The sequence below is a fragment of the Mobula hypostoma genome, chromosome 4 (assembly GCF_963921235.1).
Source record: "Mobula hypostoma chromosome 4, sMobHyp1.1, whole genome shotgun sequence".
Lineage (NCBI taxonomy): Eukaryota > Metazoa > Chordata > Chondrichthyes > Myliobatiformes > Myliobatidae > Mobula > Mobula hypostoma.
The window spans coordinates 115,686,643-115,707,284 of NC_086100.1; the positions used below are offsets into that span (position 1 = coordinate 115,686,643).

A 20,642-nucleotide genomic window follows, 5' to 3' on the forward strand; every position below is an offset into this window, starting at 1 on the left:
CTCAATCTCATCTGTTGAAGTATACCTTTCACTAGATCTTATAACAAAGTGGATCTGTTCATAAGCTTGCTTATTACTTGCAAGGAGAAGACCACCTCCATTCCAGAGAATGGATGGCAGATAGCTTCTGTTTTACAGCTTACACAGATTAAATATGTAAAAAGTCTCAAACTTTTGAATATATTTCCACACTGTCCTTGCCTTTCCAAATGCAGATAGATTCTCTTGGACTTTTCTTCACTACACGTACCAATAGTTATTGATCTCAAATATGTTTAATGAAGCATGTTATTTGCAAGTTTTTTTTTGTAACTTAATTCATCAAAAAAGCAAGGACTACTTATCAATTTGCCATATTGCAAGAATTCAGACAGATTTGCAAAGAACTGATGCATATAACCCACTGATTCTCACAGCTACCTGGACCATACCTTTTCCCATCCTGTCAGTTGTAAAAATGCCATCCCCTTCTCTCAATTCCTCTGTCTCTGCAGCATCTACTCTCAGGATGAGGCTTTTCATTCTAGAACTAACGAGATTTCCTCCTCCTTCAAAGGAAGGGTATTTCCTTCCTCCACCATCAAAGCTCACCTCACCCACATCTCTTCCATTTCATGCATATCTGCCCTTATCTCATCGACCCGCCACCCCACAGGAGATGGGTTTCTTCTTGTCCTTACCTATCAAGCAACCAACCTCCGTGTCCAGCACATAGTCCTCCGTAACTTCTGACATCTCCAATGGGATTGTACCACCAAGCATATCTATCCCTCCCCTCCCCCCCAACTTTCTGCTTTCTGCAGGGATCACTCCCTGTGTGACTCCCTTGTCAATTTGTCTCTCCCCCCTGAGCTCTCTCCTGGTACCTAGAAAGCTGAACAAACAAGAGCCACACCTGCCTTTACACCTTTTCCCTCACTACCATTCACACCCCTAAACTTCCTTCACATGTGAGGTTGTTGGGGTCATCTTCTGTATCTGGTGCTTCCGTTGTGGCTTCCTGTATATCAGTGAGACCTGATGTAGATTGGGAAGACCACTTTGCTGAGCATCCAGAAATAACGGGATCTCCCACTGGCTGCCCATTTCAGTTCCACTTTCCGTTCCCATTCTGACATGTCATTCCATGATCTCCTCTATTGCCACAATGAGGCAACATTTAGGTTGGAGGAGCACCATCTTGTATTCCGTTTGGGTATCCTCCAACCTGATGGCATGAACATTGATTTCTTGAACTTATGGTAATTGCCCCCCCCGCCCCCTTCACCTTTCCCCATTCTCATTTCCCTGTCTCACCTTATCTCCTTACCTGCTCATCTCCTGGTGCTCCTCCCCCTTCCCTTTCTTTTATGGCCTTTTGTCCTCTCCAGCCTTTTATCTCTTTCACTAATCGACCTCCCAGCTCTTTATTTCACCTCTCCCCCTCACCCGGTTTCACCTATCACCTGCTACCTTGTATTATTTCTTCCCCTCCCCCACCTTATACTGACTTCTCATCTCCTTTCTCCAGTCCTGATGAAGGGTCTTGGCTCGAAACATCAACTGTTTACTCTTTCCCATCGATGCTACCTGGGCTGCTGAGTTCCTCCAGCACTTTGAGTGTATTACTTGGATTTCCAGCATCTACAGGTTTTCTCTTGTTTGTGATGCATATCAGTGACTGTTTAATTCACCCTCCCCTATAGTGAGTCTGTTTTCTAAAAGGCACTAAATTGCTTTTAAGTAATCCTACATAATTTGCATTTCTTCATTTTAACAAAGTGCACAATCTATTTTCATACAAGGCATGTTGTACAATGTAGTGGAAATACCTCTGTTAATTAAAAAAAAACTTCAGATGCGTGAAACACTCAGCAGGTCAGTCAGGATCTGTGGAAAGAAAAACTGAGTTAATCATAAGACATAGGAACAGAATTAAGCAATTAGGCCCTTTGTGTTGCTGTGCCTGTTGATCATGGATAATTATAGTGGGCAGCACAGTAGCAGAGCGACAGAACATTTTTGCAACACCAGCTACCTGGGTTCAATTCTGCCATCTGTAAGGAGTTTGTACTTGCCCGCCTGTGACCATATGGGTTTCCCCTGGGTACTCCAGTTTCCTCCCACATTCCAAAGGTGTATGGGTTAGTAGCATATTGGTCAGATGCTGCAATTGGGCGATGTGGACTTATTGGGCAGAATGGACTGCTACTGTACTGTATTTCAAAGTAAACAAAAAAAATAATAAGCAGTGAGTCCTGGTGTGGATGTAACGTTTAAGACCTGCTTATTCTTTTGCAGGTAGTCAGATGACTTTAGAGAGGCAGGTGATGAGTCACTTGTGACAAAACAGCCACCCTTTGGCGTGTTTTTGTAGCCACAATATTTGTATGCGGAATTCTACTCAAAGCTCTGTCATGAGAATAGATTTTCTGGAAGAAAGACAAGTTGCGTCAAGGACTTTCACAAACTTCCTTGGAAAAAAAATGTCCCATTTTGTGCCTTATGGGAATCCCTCGCCTATGACAGGCAAATTTTAAGGAGTTAGAGAAGAGACTAAGTTGCAAGGCAAATAATAATTTTGGATTATGCCACGGGCCATTTACAGGTGGGTATACAGGAGCATAATAAAATGAATGTGTGTCTGGTGAAATGGTGCAGAATGAAGGCATAAGGATTCTTAAGCATTTACGACCAGTGTTTGGAAGGAGGGATCTGTTCAGGCCAGGTGAATTGCCTGCCAATAAGGACTGCTGTTCTCAAAGGCAAATTTACTATTTTGGGAGCCTTTAAACTGGTTTTAATAGGGAGATGAGAAACTAATGAAAGCAGATCTGAAAATTGAAACAGTGCACACCATAGAATGTTGGAGGAACTCAGCAGGCCAGGCAGCATCTTTGGGAAGGAGTAAACAGTCAATGTTTCCATAAGACATCGTAGCAGCATTAGGCCATTCCATCATAAGCTGATCCCGCATCCCACTCAACCCTATACACCTGCCTTCTCACTATATCCTTTGATGCCCTGACCAATCAGGAGGCTGTCAACTTCCACTTTAAATATGCCCATGGACTTGGCCTCCACCACAGTCTGTGACATAGTATTCCACAGATTCACCACTCTCTAGCTAAAAAAAAATTCCTCCTTACCTCTGTTATAAAAGGTTGCCCCTCCACTTTGACGCTGTGCCCTCTAGTTCTAGATACCCCCACCAAAGGAAACATCCTCTCCACATCCACCCTGTCTAGTCCTATCAACATTCGATAGGTTTCAGTGAGATCCCGCTGCATTCCTCTAAATTTCAGTGAGTACAGGCCCAAAGCTGACAAATGCTCCTCATCTGTTAACCCCTTCAGTAGCAGAATCATCCTGTGAATCTCACCAGGATTTTGGGCTAAGACCCTTCATACTGAGTTCCTCCAGCATTTTGTGTGTGTTGCTTTGATTAACAGCATCTTTAGATATCCTCTTGTTTCTGAAAATGGAAGTTTTAAAAAAGTTATCTATTTCTTTGAAGATGGGGAACAGCTGAGAAAGTTTTCAAGCAAATTCTTTTCTGATGCTAAATGATATACAGATAAATGAGAAGGCATTTTTGGACCTGTATGAAATAATAACAATTACAAGATCCTACTTTAAAGTGGAGTGAGAATGGCAACTCAATATCTGTTAAAGAAATCATCATATCTGATTTTTTTTGATGGAGAGTCAACAAAGGTTATGTCAGTTGAAGTCAAAGATCAAGTAATTCCACTGTTCTAAACCTCCAGTCTGAGGATAACAGATGAGCAAATTAGCAGGCAGATTTCTGACAAATATGAAAACATGAAATGATAATGGTAAACAGAAAATCTGTTTCTAATACAGAAGCAGTTCATTAATACTAAGTAATTAAACTGCAGTCTTTCTGGAAAAAATAGAGAGCACAGAATTCTGACATTGCGTTCTTAAGCATGTTAGTAGCAAGCCCAGCAAAAGAGAATTTCTTTTTGTGGAATGGGGTGCTCTGATGGAAGGAGTATCGATTTGGAGCACCTTTGTATGGTGGTGATTATAATCAGTGAGATTTAGCTTTGTTAAGGAAAATGTCAATAAAATAGGAATAAAAGTTCTAAATTAAGGCCAGTTTTACTAACCTAAGAAGTGATTTATTTAACGAACGTGGATTGGGGCCAGCTACTGAGAAAAAGTCAGTTTAGGAGAAATGAGAGGCATTGACAATCAGGAGGGTCAGGGCAGTTGATAAAGAAAAATGCCAAATATAGAGAACCCTGATTGACCCCAAACTTAAGGTCTCTGCAGGATAAGATGAAAAGAAAGTTAACTAATGTCAGATATTTGGTATTTAATTTTGCATTAGGTCTGACAGCACTACATACATAATATATTAAGGGAAATTAGGAAAGCAAAGAAAATGCTTGAAAAAAGTCTGCATGTAAAGTCAAAGGTAATCCAAAATTATTTTAGAAATACATAAAGAGCAAAAGGATAACAAGAAAGGAGTAGTGCTTATTCGGTACTTAAAAAAATAACCTTTGTGTTGCAGGTTAGAACACAAGACAAGATTTTCAATATATTTTCAGTTGCTGTTACAGAAGATGCAGATGTTATAGTTGAGGAGAAATGTATGCAATACTGGACAGGATAAACATCATAAAAGAGAAGTATTAAGGGATTTTGTTAATAGATAATTCACCATACCCTAATGAAATATCTCGGGTTGTAAAAGGAAACATGGTAATGGGCACTTGAATTTATAAGGCACATTTACTGATCTTTTGAAATTTGTTTATTATTTAAAGTAGGAAATGTGGCTGCCAAAGGTTATGAACAGCAATATTATAATGACCACGTAATCTGCTTTTTCTGTTCTTGGTGAAGGGATAAACTCTGGCCAAAAACAAAGGGGAAAATTCTTTTTGAAGAATTATATGGAATCTCTCACATTCACTTTGTTGCAGCTGAGTCAGTGACTCATTTGAAAGATGCCATGTCTATCACTGTGGCATCCCCTCAGTTCTCGAGTAATGTGTCAGCTCAAAATATGAATAGTGAGATTATTTTCAGTTGAGTTACAACTGTAAACTCCATGGCATTCATTACTTTTAAGGAAATCTGAAAGTGAATTTTTCCAAGACTCCAGCTGTCAATTGTTTGATCATTTATCGCAGCTTTGTATATTTGTCTGGCTTCCACTCAATGTCCATTGGCTAGTTCATGCTTGAGTCATAGTGCATGGGTTCACATGAGTTGGTGCTAGATCCAAACATTGTCAAGTGTGCATTTGGACAGTTGCTGAAAAATTACAAACACAGGCGTTGCAGGCAATGGGTGCGGAGGGGAATAGATGTGATAAGATCGGGAACGGGAAATCAGGGTTGCAGACTTGTACAGAGAGAAGCCACTCAAACAAGAGGATAGTCAATGATGGTGCCACAGGCAGGTCATATTTTTATGTCATGCTCTGGTGCGTTGTTTATGAAAATCTGGTAAAACTACTAAAAGTGCTTGTTGGATCTTCAGCAGCCAATGTTACATTTATTACAAGGCTATCTGTAGAGGAGGTACTGCTATGAACAAGGGATTAAATTAACATTTTGTAAGGCGCAGATTCCTGCATAGTGTAAGAAAGGTGACACTTGTTTGACCTTGGAACACAGTTATACAGTATATTAAAATGACTAACACTTTAGTAATCTGCTACTTATTTAACGGTGATATCTGAAGAACAGTTGTCGGGTAACAGCTGAGGTCATGAATATGGAATGCGGAAGCAATGCACGAGTGCCATACGCTGCACATATCTGCAGCCAGTAGAGGTAGTCAGGTCACCAAGACAGGAAATGAGCCGTCTGATGGAATTTTGGCTTCACTTGTCTCTCCATACACAGCAACAGAAGGGGCTCTTCCTGGGTGAGAAAATGCTGTTAAAATAAATATGGTTTGAAATCTTGTCATTGATTAGCAGATACATGTAAGAGATTTGTTTTGTTTCTTTTTGCTGAAGTTCTGTTTGGTATTTTTTTCTAAAGCACACACATCAGTGTGTCTGTTGGTGCAGTTCAAATAGCATGCTGCTTTTACAATGGCCGCATACTAGTCTGCAAAACGGCTGGTGCTGTTCTGATTTAGCTGAGTAAGTTAGATTTTTGTCTCTTATTTAAGATGCCTGTTATAAATATTATTTGAAAGAACAAGAATTTAACTTTCACAGAATGAGAATAAATGCTGAAAGGTTTCAAATTCAATTTCATGTTTTATTTTGATAGTACGAGTTAAATTTAAAGTTTATTTTAATTGAGTCAGCAGTTCTAGGATGGTTCAGGATTCATGTTAATTATCTACTTGCCTTTTCTTATTTGTTGCTAGCATATATGGAATTTCAGAATATACTGTAATTCTGAGTTGTAGTTTCCATGAGTGTCTATGTTATATATTTGGTGAATTTTAATGGAAGTAAATCATTATTGTTAAGGAACCTATTCATCAGCAGCATATGATGTTTAGAAATATCTGCAGGTTCCTGCATTTCTATTAAAATCACTAATCATTAAAAGGAAGAAGCTTGGAGCAGTTTGTTTCTGACAAAAGGCAAGTCTTTCTTTTGTAATTCATTAAATTAAAAGAGCTGTGTGTGTTTTGTTTCACTTATATGAGAAAAACTTGATTAAATTGATTTTATTTTCGCATAGACATTCAAATTAACTAGCTGTAAAGAAGTCTTTTGTTCAAAATGATGGAGTTGGATAAAAGGTTGAATTGTCTGCAGAATCTACTTAGAGCAATTACAACATCAAACATAAATGTAAAATACCCCACTGTCAGCTCTGGTTATCTTCAATTCTCTGGTGGAATGTGGGCTTCAGGGCTATTCTCATTCTGATGTCAGTTTGTGCACTTTGCTGAGTAAGGGTAGAATTTTAAAGGAAAATGGTTGATAACTGTATTGTTTTGGACTGGGATGCAGTTTACTCTCATGAGATGATGTTCACATCATTCCTGTTCATTCATTATTCTAATACCACTGTAAATATGGCAATGGTGGTTGGAGGAATACAAAAGCTTTTACAAATGTTATAAAAATAACATTTTCAGCTGATTTGCTGCTTTATGTTGTCCTGACAAAGTAAGCAACAATGTGTAACCAATGACTAATTGTTAGATACTTTTAATTCATGGTTGTAAATTCAGACAACATGGAGTTAATATTTATGGTCCCAGAGAGGAATAAAATAGCAATGGGGGTTGGACTGCTGTGAAATTGGAATGTGGAGGCCCAAGTTAAGGGTAGAGAACTCTAAATAAATGAATAGTCAGTCTGACTGATAATGTGTTCTACATCACTGCAGTGTAAAAGTGTGTTCAATGCAATCAAAAGCTGTGGCTAAATTGAAATGGCAATGTTTATTTTATGGACTCCATTTCAAAATTCACTGACTCTGATGTTCTCGTAATAAAGGTGAAAGCTACTTATGACCTAACAGTAGAAGAATACTGTTGTAAATATAGCTAACTACTTCTATATGTAGGAATTCTTAATGCATAGTTTTAAAGAATGTTGGCTTGGATTTTACTGAGGTTTGTTGCCAGTTCTACATGGAATGCTGACATTTCTTAGCGTAAGCGCCAGTAAGTTCCAGTAAGTTCCTAAATGAACACTGAAGCTGTGAATTCATAGACTCTAGAGTCCAGTGGAGAGTCGGATTCCCAAAATGCGATGGTCTCAGCAGGTCAAGCAGCATCTATGGAAAGGAATAAAGAGGTGATTTTTTGGACTAGGACCCTGCACCAGGACTGGAAAGGAAGGGGAAAGAATTCAGAACTAGAAGGTGAGGGGAGGGGAAGAAGTCAAACTAGAAGATGATAGGAGAAGCAGGTGAGGAGGAAGGTAGGTGGGTGGGTGGGATGAAGTGAGAAGCTGGAAGGTGTTAGGTGGAAAAGGTAATTGGATGGAGGAGGATGATTCTGGTAGGAGAAGGGGAAGATGGAGGAGCACCAGAGGGAGATGATACGTAATCGAGGAGTAGAAGGGGCAAGAGCGAAGCCTTAATGGAAAGGGGGGGGGGCAGGAGAAATTATCCGAAGTATTGATTTCTCTATATTCCAGAAACATCGATTTCTCTAACCTGCAGTAAATCCTCCACCTTCACCTTCTTTGCTTTTTCCAGTCCTGATCAAGGGTCTTAGCCTGAAACATCGACTCTTTATTCCTTTCCGTAAATGCTGCCTGGAGGAGCTATTGAGTTCCTGCAGCATTTTATGCATATTACTCTGGGTTTCCAGCATCTGCAGAATCTTTTGTGTTCAAAGTTCCATAAGATTTAAACATAGGGTGGGAATTAGTTCTTGATTCATACATGGATTGGGCATGAGGGAAAAAAAGTGTTTTCCACCTTTTTAAAGAAGTATTTGTGTTGTGTAAAAGATCTGATTAAATATTCTGATTATATTTTTAATAGTTAAATTCTTCTGACCTTCAGAGATTATGAATGGATAATGATGGTTAAGCTAACTGCCTGTAATTGTTGCTCACATAGCCTGCGTGCTGCACTGATTGGACCCAATGCCGAGTTTCTTTTTTGTTGGACACCCACATTTTTCTGTCCAGTTTGCTAACTTAACTGATGATGGGGTATTGTGTGGTACACTATCAAGACCATGCCCCTAGCATAAGGTAATGCCAGGACAGACTTGACTTTTTTTAAAATCAAAACTGTCATCTCAGAGATATTTAAAAACTTTAAAACACTGAAGTAAATGATCAAATAAATTACCTTTTCTGAAATACAGCACTGTGCAAGAGTCTTAGGTACGTATCTTTAGCTAGGGTGCCTAAGACTTTTTCAAGGTACTGTAGTAATTTTATGAATTGCATTGTACTGCTGCTGCAAATCTCCTGATGTGTGAGTGATGATAAACCTTATTCTGATACGGGTCTGTATTGTGGACTGAGAGTGGGAAGGGGACAGAGAGAGGGGAATCATGGCTAGGAAAAGGGGAAGGGAGAGGGGAGGGAGCAGGATACACCAGAGAGACATTCTGTAATGATCAATAAACCAATTGTTTGGAATCAAATGACGTTGCCTGGTGTCTCAGAGCTGGGTGTGTCTGTACTTGTGCCAGCCCCTGCCCCCCGCACTCCTCCCTTGCCACTTGTCTCACACTCCTGCCATGGTGCTCCTCCCTTGCCATTCCCAAAGTCCTTTGCTCCACCCAGATTTACAAACTTGCTTTTCGTACCACGTTGACAAATACAGTAACTGTGCAAAAGCCTTAGGTATTCTAGCTGTATATGTGCCAAAGACTTCTTCCACAGTGTTATAAAAATTAAATTTGTTAAACCACGGTTTAATATTTTTAAAGCAAAATAAGTAATGAGAAATAAGGCATCTTCATCTTTACTTCCTAATTCTGTGCTTTCAAACCTCTGAATTCAATGGAGTTTCTGATTGCAGTGAAACTCCAGCAGTGGTTCAGCAAAGCTGGTCCCTGCTGTTTGAGTCTGTGAAAAATTCAGCAAAAAGGTGAACAAGCAGTTTTGTTAATAAAGCCAAGACCTCTGGGATATCTGTATGTCCAGGACTTCAAGTGGAATGTTGAACACTGGCATTTCTGTGTTGAACCACCAGTGACAGCCAGCATGATTTGTCCATATAATCTAATTTAGGAATTTGTGAGACTATTATAAATTGCACCTTTTTAAGATTGATTATTTAATCTGTATTTATATATTCTTTGTTCAACAATCTACATGATTAAAGATGTTTCTTGGAGTGATAAAATGAATTGAGAGTGAGCATTTTAAGTATAAATAATTCATACAGAAGAATGGCTCTGCATGCAATTTTTAAAAAGGCTAGCAGCAATGATTATTCAATTTACATGATTTCTCAATATATATTTTGTAATTTGGCATTATAGCTTCAAAAGAAAATGGGTAAGGGAACTATTATTTACATAGGTGAAACATTCAACGCTAATCCAATGAATCTTGAATGCTTTGTTAGACGTTAACAATTTTGGGTTACTTGCATTTACCAGTTAATATAGAACACTCAGAACAGTACAGGCTCTGTGGCCCACAATGTTGTGGCAACTTTTTAACCTATTCTAAAATCAATCTAGCTGTGCTCTCCTTCCATTTTTAAAAAATTATCCATGTGCCTATCTAAGAGTTTCTGAAATCTCCCTAATGTATGTATCTCTACCACCACCCATGGCAGACCATGTTCCATGCACCCATACACTGTGCACAGCGCCATCATCCTTCCTGTCATCTGCAAACTTGCTGGCTTCCACTTCCTTTCTTGAACAAATTTGCTAGATCAAAAGGAATGTGGATTTTGTTTAAGAATGTTGAAGTTTAAAATATATTATTAATTATATTTAGTCCAAGATTCTGTCAGCCCATTTGAAAGGGATGAAATGGGAATTATAGAGGCATAGAGTTATACAGCACAGAAGCAGGGTCTTTGACCCAAATGGTCCATGCTGACCAAATTACCAATTTAAGCTGTGTATTTGCCTGTGTTTGACCCATACCCCTCTAAACACAGGATTGGAATCAGGTTTAATATCACTAGCATATACCATGAAATTTGTTGTCTTGCAGCAACAGTACATTGCAATACATAATAATAAACTATAAATTACAAAGAGAAATGTATATTTAAAAATTAAATAAGTAGTGTGAAAAGCATAAAAAATAGTGAGTAAGTGTATGTGGGTTCATTGACTTTTCAGGGGAAGAACCTGTACCTGAAATGTTGAGTATATGTCCTCAGGCTTATGTGCCTCTGATCCTCTGAGATAGTAGTACTGAGAGGAGGGCATGTCCTGGGTGAAAGGGGGACGGGTGTTCTTAATGGATGCCTTTTTGAGGTTTCACCTTTTAAAGATGGCCTCAATGCTGAGGAGGCTGGCACCCAGGATGGAACTGACTGGGTTTACAACTTTCTGCAGCTTTTTCTGTTCCTGTGCAATCAGAAACTGCTCACACTTTCCACTGCAGCTCACTCGATGAGGATTGGTGTGTTCCCTCAACTTCCCCTTCCTGAAGTTCATAATTAATTTTTTGGCCTTACTTACTGATGTAGGTTGGAAGTTTGTTGTTGTGACTCCACTCAGTCAGCTGATCTGTCTCACTCCTGTACTTTTCCTAAGTTCTTGAACCACATTTTGTTGCAGTTCCTTCCAAATACGCACCACCCTCAACCTCTATGAAGAACTTGCCTCTTGGGTTTCTTTTAATTCTCTCTCTTCTCTCACCTTAAACCAATGCTGTCTAATTTTTGATTCCTTTTTTTTCTGGGGGAAAAAGATGTGAAAATCTACCCTGTTTCTGTCCCTCATGATTTGAGTACATGGTGTTTAACTGTGACGAAGGTACTCTCAAGACCGTAGAGAATGATAACATTAAGAAAGTCTTTGACTACAAGTACCTCGGGTCAAGAATGATGAGTTCCGAGAAGGACATAAAGATATGGAAGATGCTGGCATGGAGGGCTATGAATGACATGAAGGAAATCTGGAAGTCAAACCTGACCAGAGGGCTTAAAAAGAGGATTTTCATAGAGGTCATTGAGTCCATTCTCACGTACGGATGTGAGATGTGGACACTCACCAAGACGATGTGAAAGTCTCTAGATGGTTGCTATACACGAATGCTCCGGATGGCTCTTGACGTGAGTTGGCAACAGCACATGACGAACGTTGAGCTCTATAACAACCTACCGATGCTCACTAAAATTGAGGCGAGAAGACTGCAACTAGCGGGGCCCTGTCTACGCCACACCAAGCTACCTGCCAGCCTAGTCATCATATGGGAGCCCAAGCACAGGAGGATGAACCCTGGGCGCCCTCCCAAGACTATGGTCAACACGCTCGTAGAAGATAGTGGCACAGCTAATGTAGATGAACTGAACACACTGATGAGGGAGAGGGAGAAGTGGAGAGTCTGTCTTTGTGCCCGATGCCGGCCCCCTAGGCCTGAGTCGACGTAGCATGTAGCATGATTCGATACACCTCAAAAGGGTCACCTCTCAGTCTTCTACTTTCTGAGGAATAGGGTCCTAATGTGCTCATTCTCTCTCTGTAACTTAGGGTTTTGACTCTAGGAACCATTCTCTTAAATTTTCTTTACACTCACTTCAGCTTATTGACATGCTATGCCCTCTATTGATTAAGGAAGCTTTCTTGGATAAAATTTAACACATTCCACACCATTCAAGCCCTTTGCACCAGACGGAACCCAGTCAATATCAGGGAAGTTAATATTCTCTACTAATATTACCCTATTATTCTTACAGCCATCTGTAAGCTCCCTACTCATCATCTCTAATTTCTGCTGAGTATTTGGAAGGTCCATAATAGAATCCCATCAAAGTGACTATACCCCCCCCCCCACTCTTTTAAAAAAAAAATAAATTCTACCATGTAGCCTCACTGGATGATCTCCCAACAATATCCCCTTAAGTGGTATGGAGAGTTATTGTTCAGTTAGGGGTTGACAGGATGAGGCAAGATAACAGTTTGATGGGCTAGATAGGCTGAAGGATCTTTTAATATGCTGTATTATGCCTCTAAGCTGCTTTTATAACCCTCCCTCAAGAAAAAGGCAATCACCCTACCCTCTCTTCCATCTCTTTTGAAGTATTTCAGCAGGTAGCATTCAAGTATATAGACTACAATTCTTCACATTAGTAGGCTGATTTGATGTAAATCAAGAATGAGGTACAAGGTTCACAATAATATTGGAATTGATGTCTGTTATAAAGAATTTTGTATGGCTAATTTATTGAAAATGTGTATTCAATTTTACTCTTTGGGAAGAATGGGTAGTACCCCATATCAGTATAATCCTTCAATTAAAGAATTGTATTGAGATAATTCTGGATGAAAGATGACTAAATGTGAAAAATATTCAGGTAATTGGCAGACGAAAAATAGATATGTAAAATTGCAAAATGCATCAATTTATGTATCTAATCCACTATTTCATTAGTAATAGCAAAAATTTTCTCAATTGTTATAGCAGACTGTTCAAATTTATTAACTTCTAGTTCAGAATATCTGCTAATTAGGATAAAATCAGAGGAAGTTTAAAAAATCTATTTTGTAGGCCACAGTTGTAGCATTTTTGGATTGTCATATGACTTGCTTTGGATTACAATTAGGTGTGTAATTTTGAAACAGAGTAAATGTGAGGAATTAGCAGCCAAGATTCCTGTCCCTAATTTGAAGCTAGTGCTGTTCTGCCCTTGTAGTTTAAAATTCATAAATATTTCTCAACAGTGATGCCTTTGGAATTTCCTGTTGCACATTGCACCTTGCGTCCATCAAATTTCTTGCAGGAATGCAGCTAAATCTTGGTACCTGAACTGCATGTCCAAATGATAATTGTATTTGTATGTTTTTGGTAGTAGAGCTCCAAGCTGCATGTGAATTGTTTTCAAAAGCATGAACCTCACATTGTCATGATAAAGGTCCTCCACCAACCTGTTGCCAGTGACAATCAAGGTCACTATAAGTGCTAGAAGGTTTGGAGTACTTCCTGTATCTTAGAAGTGACCCCTGAATAAAGGCAAACATCACTGGTGAAATTCCCCATAGCCTTCAGTGCTCTCGTTTGGTTTGTCAATGAAAAGGGAATTTGAAGATTTTTCAGAACTCGTACTTGCCAGCCAACAGTGATCTCTGCCCTTGTGTGCTTCAGAGACCTGGACTTTTTATACCAGGCAGCTCAAAGCAAATGCAAGTTAGTATCAGCACTGCCTCAAAAATTTTTTTAATTTAGTGGAAGGATAAGTGAACCCACATCAGTGTCCTTTCCCATGCCAGTGTAACTTGCATTGTGGCCATAATTACACTGTTGGCTATATTGGGTTGATTTGCATACTGACACCACATTCCTGAAAAGGTTGCTGTATTTGAAGTTCTATTATGGCCAACTGTTGCCAGGCAGGCAAGGGAGAAGATTCAAATTTGTACTAACAACCCTATGAAGAAAAAATGCAACATCCTTACCTCCTGGCACATGAACACACAAAATGAAGGAGAAATTCAGGATGATATTGAGAACCTCATGTCTGTGAAGTGAAAGTATGCAGCAACTCTATTTAAGTGGCAGGAAGAGTACATCATGAACTGCCTATCCAGCTGCCTTGTCACAAGGACTTACTCCGCTGAATGTGGTTCCTCCTTTGGCTACTTCAGAAGCCACAAAGTCAACAATCCTTGATCAACCAACTGTCTAAGAAGAGAAGAAGCGGAGTGTGACTAGAATAAACAAAACAGCTGTGGCGCAGCATCCTCATGCAGATTCCCCCAAACCCCACCATCAAAGGGCTTGCTCTTTAAAACAAACATTATAAGTTTGATGCTCATGTTGTGAGTGCAGGATATGTTACATGTGCATTGCTTATTGCACAAGTGAGATTAGCTTTATTCTGATACTTTGAATATTTGTAGAATGACAACTTTTAACATCTTTGGGGAAATAGTTTTTCAACATGATGAAAATACTGAGAGTATTGGAAATATAATGAAGTTGCATTAATTTTTAATTTACTTTTTGACTGCTAAAATGACATACATAGATTTAAAAATGAGTTTTATAATACAATGTCTGCTATCACCTCTATCCAATTTCCATGAATAACAATGAAATAGATTCAGTTGAAATAGAGATTATTTGTGATGTTGTAAATCTATCGAAGAACGTGACTGACCACTGGAGAACAGTGCATCTGAATCATAACTGTTTCAATGAAAGGCCATTCAATCATTAGGTCCATGCTGCCATGATGTAGAGCATGCTTCTCAAATCCATTCTTCTGCTCTTTTTTCCGTAGTCCTAAAAAATAGTTTCTTATTGAAAGCCCTGATTTATTTTCTTTTAGCTATCCATGCAGGCTGAGTTCTATCTGCATAAAACAAACTTCTTCCTCTCTTTCTATCATATGACCTTCATTTTATTTCTGAGTAGCTGATTCTTGAAATAAAAATAAAAAATGCTGGAAATGCCCAACAATTTGTGGAAAGGGAAAAATTTAACATTACAGATCCAGAACACTTGATCAGAATTGGGAAAAATAATTTGTTTTCTTTTTCAAAAGCAGAGAGAGTGGAGGAAGCATGGGTAGCATAGAAAAAGGAACTTCTCTAATGGGGTGAGACCAAATGCCTTAACATAGCTATTTGAAGAATGTTAAGTTTTATTAATGAGGATTTCTGCAGATGCTGGAAATCCAACGCAAAATGCTGGAGGAAGTTAGCAGGTCAGGCAACATCTATAAACATAAATAAACAGTTAACGTTTCAGGTCTGGAGAGGAAGGGATATAAGGTGTTACTCCTCCACCCTGAGGGTAGCCTCATCATGGCACAAAAGGAGGCCATAGACCAACATGTTGGAATAGGAATTAAAATGTTTGGCCACTGGGAAGTTCTGCTTTTCAATAGGTACAGTTAATGTCAGAGAAATATATACACTGTACATCCTAAAACTCTTTCTTTACAAACATCAAAATATGCATGCAGCAAAGCATCAATAAAGATAGACATGCAGTACCCCAAAGACTACTCGTTCACCCGGCAATTCGACATGCCACAGGCTCTCTCTCTCACTAATAAGGGAAAAAGAGGTGTCCCTGTTTCACGCTGAGAGGGGAGACATAACAAACAACTTGCTGATTTATGATGCTAAAAGTTTGTTGCGTCACTTTTTCCGAGCTCTGCACCCAGAGAGCTTAGGTCTCTGGATGCACAACCCACGGCAGCTAACCTGCTGCTCCCATGCTCCTTGTTCTCTTGTAAAGCCTCAGGCAGGGCACCGGCCTTGAATCAGCCTATCTCCAGAGCCACAAAAATCCAGCATCCTGAAGGCGCGCTAGTCTTTCAGGCCGCGTCCTTGGGATATCCAAAAGCTGCCATCCCTGCGGCCCTGAGGGCGGCTCCCATTCCCGCAAAGAACCGAAGTCAGAGTGTAACTCCAGGTCAGGAAAAGAACCTTGAAAAGGAAAAAAAGAGATATCAAAGAAGGAATTAGAGCTGTTTCTGAAGATGCACCGTTTAGAGTCACCGTTTAGCGCCATCATAACTTCGCTCTGCTCCTTTTTTTTAATGGATAGAGCGGATTCTGATTGTTCTAACAGTTTGTTTCCAGAGGTGGAGACAGAAAGATCAAGAAAGGGGTGGGGAGGTGTCAGAAATGAACCAAGTTTTATTGCCTTTGTAATATGCGGCAAATTAAAGTTCGAAGTAAATTTTATGTTGAAGTAAGTATATGATCCCATATACTACCTTGAGGGTCATTATCTTGCAGGCATTTACAGGAAAAAGAAATATAATAGGATTTTACAAAAAGCTACGTAAACAGACATAGTCTGACAGACAACCAAAGTATAACAGAAGACAAGCTGTACAAATAAAAATAATATTGAGAGTATGAGTTTAATGAGTTCTTTGAAAGTTAGTCCTTGAAAGCAGTCCTTTGTATGTGTTGCAAAAAGGAAGATAATTCTGATTGTTAGAAACCATCCCAGCCACAGGACATTTCTGCAGGAGTTCCTGAGGGCAACAAGCTAGGTCCATTTATTTTTAGCTGTTGTTTCATTGATCTTCCATCTATTCCAAGGTCAAAAGTGAGAAGGTTCACTCATGATTTACAATGTTTACAGTTCCTCAGAAAATGAAGTACATACAGCAGTTCTTTGACAACATTCTGGCAGGGACTAATAAGTGGCGTGTACAACAGGGAGGTGCCAGGCATTGATGGCAAGAGAGAACCTTCCGACTATGCTTGACAATCAGTGGCATTACCTTTGAATTGCCCAACATCAACATCTAGTGAGAGGTGAAGAGTCACCATTGACTTGGTACTCTAAAGAGAATTATACTCTGGGCATCTTTTGGCAAATTACTTGCTTCCTGAAACCCCAAGGTATTTTTACTGTTTGCAAGGTGTAAATCTTGTGTCTTGGATTACTCATCATTTGCCTGGATGGAAGCAGTTCTCACAGCACTGAAGAACTCCACATCACAAAGAGGAAAGAAGCCCACTTGATAGCTTGCTCATCTATCAGACTTTGAGGTAAATCATATAGGAGATGGCGGGAGAGTTTAAATACCGAAGTGGTTGACCGTACAATGAAGAAGGGAGTGGTATGGAAAAACGTTACACCTGGTCTTCCTGCCATTAGCTTTCAGGCAAGACTAGTTAGTAGGTGCTGGGCTGATTTGAAATTGCGAGGCTCTGTGTTGTGGTAAGGTCTTAGCTGCATCTTATTTGGCATGGCCAGAGCACGTATGGCCCATGAAATGGTGGTATAATCTTCGATAAATGATAAAACCATTCTCATTGACCTTCAGCAATCAAAAAGCATTAATATTTACTGAATTACCTAGAAAATGAAAATATTTAAAAGTATTAATTTAAGACATTTTATAAGTAAAAGTAAAACAAACAAAAACATAATGGATTCTGGTTAATTGGGACACATTGGGACCAGTGCATTTTGTACCACTTAGCCAAAATTTCATGGAAATAGCTATAAACATATAAAAAAGATGTACTACCATTTAACTGAATAACAATTTGTGTATTTTAATGAATTACAAAACAAATTAGAACGCTATCAATACCACTGAAGTACTATAAAACTCTAGATTTGTTCCTAATATTGACAGAGGAATTCATCCAGTTCTTTTAATTAACTGTAGATGAACACAATCAGCACAGGCACCTTGTGTAGATAATGGACTGCCTTCATACAATTTTCAGTGATAGCGTTCTCCAAATCTTCATTTTCATTCTAACATTCAAGATTATTGTCACCACCTTCAAATTTTTCATTGTGTCTAACGTTGAAGTAGTGAAATTGTTTTATGTTCACTTCCAGCCATTTCTGGCATCTCCAAGCCTGAATGCTTGAAACCACAGTGAGGAAATTTGCTCTGAATTGTTTTACTGCTTATTTCTTGCCAACTATCAGTGGAAAAAAATCACTGCTCTTTGAACACAAACACATACAACTGATGCTATTTAAAAGCTACTTGCTCTATGTGCAGTATAGTGTCTGAAGGCTACACATGTATGATGCTTGTTGGAAACTGTTCGGCAACAGTCTTTTGTCCCAATTAAGTGCATAGCGTCCCAATAAACAAAGGGAATCTCGGTAATTTTCTTGATTAGTTTTTGTTCCCTAGCAGTTAATCCAAATAGATGGCTGACCTGGTTAACTGATGTTCCAATTAAATGGAATCTGCTGTGATTCAAAAATGTATATTGTGTAACAGTATTGCTCCATTGCTATTGTTTTTCTTGGTTCAGGTGAATGAGGCGATGGTTGTGATGGTGGGAAATTCAGCAAGTTTGTACTCCATATAAATTATAGTGTTGGAGCACTGTTGGGAAATTGTCAGTGGAATTTGGCCAGCATGTTTGGGATTTCATTGTTTACAAGGGGGTCCTAAACTTCCTGAGTTTAAATGCAGCAGCTTGAGCAGGAATTACCAAGATTCCTCAGCATGGTTTGGTATATTATATGAAACTACAGAATGAAACTATTTTAATACCAGAAATATAAAATCAAACAGTTGGTAAACCTGATGATGTGAAATTGTTCAGCTCTGTGTTCAGTTTGCAGTGCATAGTTACAGGATGAGTGTCATGACAGAGAAGTTTAAATGGGAATAGGAGCGAGTGTTGAAATAAGGAATGACTGAGAGGTTAGGGTCACCAGGTAGAATGACTCAAGGTGTTACAGTCAGTTATCCATCTGCATTGATTTCCCCAGTCTTGAAGAAAACATATTATGAGCAATTATACATTATATTAAACTGAAATGAGTGTTTTGGTTGCTACAGTTAGGAGTGTTTGGGGTCTTTGGTGGGAAGGGAGGAGTAGCCTGATCTGAAAAGTGAAGTGAACCACCATGTCATACAAGGAATGGCCCCTGCAGATGTGAAATGCAGAGGAAAATCTGTTTAGTAATAGCTTCCAGAGATGAAAATATGCCGTTGGCTGGTACAGCACACTTGTGAAGAAGTGGCCAATGCTATATTTGTTTTACTGCACTGCTAATAAGTCTACATGATCCTACTGTTAGGAAATTGAAGTTCCTTTCCTTCCTGGTCCATTGCATTGTAGGTGTTTGAAATGGCTGAGCACATGCCATTGAGCATGAATAATGATGAGCTACAACAATGTCATGGTTCTCTCCTGCCCTTTTTGGCTTTAAATTGTAAAGCATTTATTTATTTATTTTTATATTGACTTGCATTATGGAATAGGCCTTTCCACACCTTTCAGCCCCGCTGCCCAGTGATTCCCCCCCACCCAATTTAATCCTAGCCTTACTATGGAACAATTTACAATGACCAATTAATTACCAATCAGTACGTCTTTGGAATGTGGGAGGAAATCGGAACACCTGGAGGAAACCCACGTGGTCACGGGGAGAACATACAAACTCCTTCCAGGCAGCGGCAGAAATTGAAAATTGGTTGCTGGTAGTGGAAAGTGTTGTGCTAACCACTACGCTACATTAAAAATGTTTTAACTTGTTCCCAGTCTGATGAAAAGTCAGTGTCTTGAAATATTAACTTTTTTTCGCCCTTTCCACAGGTGATGCCTAATTGATTGAGAATTTTCACTGTTTTCTATTTTTATTTCAGATTTCTAGCTTTTGTAGCTGTGCAGGAATACTTTGTAAATGTTAAGTTTTCTCTTCATGTAGTATTGTTCTGTACAGTTGCTTAATTCTTAATATATTGCTTGCTTCCAGCTTTGGCAAACGATCTGCAGGAAGTTTCAGGCGTGGCTGTGAATGTATAGTATTGGAGCCTTCAGAAATGATTGTGGTGAGCTGCGTCTTTTAATACTAATTTCAGCCAATGATGAGTTTGTAACGTGTAGTCATTATTATACATCAATAACCCATGTTATGTCGTCCTGCAGAGTGCTGATCTGTTAACAGCAATTGTGATACTTCAGCCCAAGTGCTCCATATTCCAAGTTCAAAGTGAATTTATTATCAAAGTACATATGTGTCAACATATACAATCCAGAGATTCACTTTCTTGTGGGAATGTTCAATAAATCAATTATGGAATATTAATCATGGTAGAGTCCATGAAAGACCACACCAATTGGGTGTTCAACCAGTATGCAAAAGACAACAAACTGCAAATACAAAAATAAAGAAATAATAAATAAATAAATGAATAAGCAAGCAACAAACAGCAAGAACATGAGATGAAGAGTCCTTGAAAGTGAGTCCATAGGTTATGGGAACTTTTCATTGATGGGGCCGGTGAAGTTATCCCCTCTGGTTCGAGAGCCTGATGGCTGAAGAGTGTTAACTGTTCCTGAACCAGGTGGTGAGAGTCCTGAGGCTCCTGTACCTTCTTCCTGATGACAGCAGCAAGAAGAGAGCATGGCCTGGGTGGTTGGGTCACTGATGATGGATGCTGCTTTCCTGCAACAACACTGTTGCCTATCAAAAGTATTCACCCCCTCCCCCTGGGAACATTTCATGTTTTATTGTTTTACATTATTGAATCACAATGGATTCAATTTGGCTTTTTTTGATGCTGACCAACAGAAAAAGACTCTTTCGCGTCAATATTTGATTGGTTTCAATGAGATTCTCTCTCCCCTCC

The 20,642-nt window shown here is 39.2% G+C and overlaps 1 protein-coding gene across 5 annotated transcripts in view; it reads left to right on the forward strand.

The window, feature by feature from the left end:
* The window catches only part of rapgef2b (Rap guanine nucleotide exchange factor 2b), a 393,855-nt gene that overhangs the window by 152,052 nt on the left and 221,161 nt on the right, over nt 1-20,642 (forward strand). For all 5 annotated transcript variants that reach the window (XM_063046413.1, XM_063046414.1, XM_063046416.1 and 2 more), the window contains exon 5: nt 19,766-19,841. In XM_063046413.1, coding sequence (XP_062902483.1) covers nt 19,766-19,841 — 76 coding nt within the window. The remainder of the gene's footprint in view (nt 1-19,765; nt 19,842-20,642) is intronic.